Source organism: Oncorhynchus keta, unplaced genomic scaffold, assembly GCF_023373465.1.
Source record: "Oncorhynchus keta strain PuntledgeMale-10-30-2019 unplaced genomic scaffold, Oket_V2 Un_contig_6922_pilon_pilon, whole genome shotgun sequence".
In the NCBI taxonomy this organism is placed as follows: Eukaryota; Metazoa; Chordata; class Actinopteri; order Salmoniformes; family Salmonidae; genus Oncorhynchus; species Oncorhynchus keta.
This window is the reverse complement of record NW_026289146.1, coordinates 1-3481: the sequence shown is the minus strand read 5'-3', so window position 1 is coordinate 3481 and position 3481 is coordinate 1. Positions and strand designations below refer to the sequence as shown.

The following is a 3481-nucleotide window of genomic DNA, read 5'->3' as shown; positions in this document are numbered from 1 at the left end:
GGGTTCAGTTGGTAGAGCATGGCACCGCCAGGGTTCAGTTGGTAGAGCATGGCACCGCCAGGGTTCAGTTGGTAGAGCATGGCACCGCCATGGTTGTGGGTTCTATAAACGCGGGGGACCAGTATGATAATGCTACTACACAACTGACAGTCACTCTGGATAAGAACATCTGATAAAATGTCAATAAAGTGAAAGCATAAATAATTTAGAATTACTTAAATAAAGCAGACGGCAACATTTTATAATTTACAGATAGACAGGGGCCCACTCCAACACTCAGAGATCATTACAGATAGACAGGGGCCCACTCCAACACTCAGAGATCATTACAGATAGACAGGGGCCCACTCCAACACTCAGAGATCATTACAGATAGACAGGTGCCCACTCCAACACTCAGAGATCATTACAGATAGACAGGGGCCCACTCCAACACGCAGAGATCATTACAGATAGACAGGGGCCCAGTCCAACACTCAGAGATCATTACAGATAGACGGGGGCCCACTCCAACACTCAGACATCATTACAGATAGACAGGGGCCCACTCCAACACTCAGAGATCATTACAGATAGACAGGGGCCCAGTCCAACACTCAGAGATCATTACAGATAGACAGGGGCCCACTCCAACACTCAGACATCATTACAGATAGACAGGGGCCCACTCCAACACTCAGACATCATTACAGATAGACAGGGGCCCACTCCAACACTCAGACATCATTACAGATAGACAGGGCCCCTCCAACACTCAGACATCATTACAGATAGACAGGGGCCCTCCAACACTCAGAGATCATTACAGATAGACAGGGGCCCACCCCAACACTCAGAGATCATTACAGATAGACAGGGGCCCACTCCAACACTCAGAGATCATTACAGATAGACAGGGGCCCACCCCAACACCTCAGACATCATTACAGATAGACAGGGGCCACCCCAACACTCAGAGATCATTACAGATAGACAGGGCCCACTCCAACACTCAGAGATCATTACAGATAGCCAGGGGCCCACTCCAACACTCAGACATCATTACAGATAGCCAGGGGCCCACTCCAACACTCAGACATCATTACAGATAGACCGGGGCCCACCCCAACACTCAGAGATCATTACAGATAGACAGGGGCCCACTCCAACACTCAGAGATCATTACAGATAGACAGGGGCCCACCCCAACACTCAGACATCATTACAGATAGACAGGGGCCCACCCCAACACTCAGAGATCATTACAGATAGACAGGGGCCCACTCCAACACTCAGAGATCATTACAGATAGACAGGGGCCCACTCCAACACTCAGACATCATTACAGATAGACAGGGGCCCACTCCAACACTCAGAGATCATTACAGATAGACAGGGGCCCACCCCAACACTCAGACATCATTACAGATAGACAGGGGCCCACCCCAACACTCAGAGATCATTACAGATAGACAGGGGCCCACCCCAACACTCAGAGATCATTACAGATAGACAGGGGCCCACTCCAACACTCAGAGATCATTACAGATAGACAGGGGCCCACTCCAACACTCAGACATCATTACAGATAGACAGGGGCCCACTCCAACACTCAGACATCATTACAGATAGCCAGGGGCCCACTCCAACACTCAGACATCATTACAGATAGCCAGGGGCCCACTCCAACACTCAGACATCATTACAGATAGCCAGGGGCCCACTCCAACACTCAGACATCATTACAGATAGCCAGGGGCCCACTCCAACACTCAGACATCATTACAGATAGCCAGGGGCCCACTCCAACACTCAGACATCATTACAGATAGACAGGGGCCCAGTCCAACACTCAGACATCATTACAGATAGCCAGGGGCCCACTCCAACACTCAGAGATCATGGTGATTCTCTGATACACTTCTGGCCCTTCTTTGGACACTGTGTTATCTAACCTCCAGGCGAGCTTCAATGCCATACAACTCTCCTTCTGTGACCTCTAACTGCTCTTAAATGCAAGTAAAACTAAATGCATGCTCTTCAACCAATCACTGCCCGCCCGTTCAGCATCACTACTCTGAACGGTTCTGACTTAGAATATGTGGACAACTACAAATACCTAGGTGTCTGGTTAGAGTGTAAACTCTCCTTCCAGACTCACATTAAGCATCTCTAATCCAAAATTAAATCTAGAATCAGCTTCCGATTTCGCAACAAAGCATCCTTGACTCATGCTGCCAAACATACCCTCATAAAACTGACTATCCTACCGATTCTCGACTTCGGAGATGTCATTTACAAAATAGCCAACACTCTACTCAGCAAATTGGATCACAGTGCCATCCGTTGTCACCAAAGCCCCATATACTACCCACCACTGCGACCTGTATGCTCTCGTTGGCTGACCCTCGCTTCATATTCGTTACCAAACCAAGTCATCTAAAAGTCTTTGCTAGGTGAAGCACCACCTTATCTCAGCTCACTGGTCACCATAGTAGCACCCACCTGCAGCACGCGCTCCAGCAGGTATATTTCACTGGTCATCATAGAAACTCCCACCTGTAGCACGCGCTCCAGCAGGTATATTTCACTGGTCATCATAGAAACTCCCACCTGTAGCACGCGCTCCAGCAGGTATATTTCACTGGTCACCATAGAAACTCCCACCTGTAGCACGCGCTCCAGCAGGTATATTTCACTGGTCACCATAGAAACTCCCACCTGTAGCACGCGCTCCAGCAGGTATATTTCACTGGTCACCATAGAAACTCCCACCTGTAGCACGCGCTCCAGCAGGTATATTTCACTGGTCACCATAGAAACTCCCACCTGTAGCACGCGCTCCAGCAGGTATATTTCACTGGTCACCATAGAAACTCCCACCTGTAGCACGCGCTCCAGCAGGTATATTTCACTGGTCACCATAGAAACTCCCACCTGTAGCACGCGCTCCAGCAGGTATATTTCACTGGTCACCATAGAAACTCCCACCTGTAGCACGCGCTCCAGCAGGTATATTTCACTGGTCACCATAGAAACTCCCACCTGTAGCACGCGCTCCAGCAGGTATATTTCACTGGTCACCATAGAAACTCCCACCTGTAGCACGCGCTCCAGCAGGTATATTTCACTGGTCACCATAGAAACTCCCACCTGTAGCACGCGCTCCAGCAGGTATATTTCACTGGTCACCATAGAAACTCCCACCTGTAGCACGCGCTCCAGCAGGTATATTTCACTGGTCACCATAGCAGCACGCGCTCCAGCAGGTATATTTCACTGGTCACCATAGCAGCACGCGCTCCAGCAGGTATATTTCACTGGTCACCATAGAAACTCCCACCCGTAGAAGGCGCTCCAACAGGTATATTTCACTAGTCATCCCCAAAGCCAATTCCAACTTTCTCCTTTGCACCCCAGTGTCTCTACTTGCACATTCATCTTCTGCACATCTATCATTCCAGTGTTTAATTGCTAAATTGTAATTATTTTGCCACTATGG

At 49.2% G+C, this 3481-nt stretch overlaps 1 protein-coding gene across 8 annotated transcripts; it reads right to left on the bottom strand.

Annotated features, from left to right (window-relative positions):
• Positions 1-783: 783 nt before the first annotated feature.
• Positions 784-3475, bottom strand: LOC127926124 (uncharacterized). Of its 8 annotated transcripts, none has more exons than XM_052511502.1 (2): positions 1232-3475; positions 784-912 (listed from the first exon to the last, which is right to left on the bottom strand). In XM_052511502.1, the coding sequence occupies exon 1, from the start codon at positions 3226-3228 to the stop codon at positions 2449-2451; it is 780 nt and encodes a 259-aa protein (XP_052367462.1). In that variant the 5' UTR covers positions 3229-3475; the 3' UTR covers positions 784-912; positions 1232-2448. The 8 variants fall into 8 exon arrangements, with proteins under 8 accessions (XP_052367462.1, XP_052367463.1, XP_052367464.1 ...); XM_052511503.1 differs by having other exon boundaries at positions 1272-3475; XM_052511504.1 differs by having other exon boundaries at positions 1392-3475.
• Positions 3476-3481: the final 6 nt, after the last annotated feature.

Excerpts from the sequence above, each read along its gene's own strand:
- LOC127926124 (XM_052511502.1), bottom strand. The coding sequence starts at position 3,228 with ATGGTGACCAGTGAAATATACCTGCTGGAGCGCGTGCTACAGGTGGGA.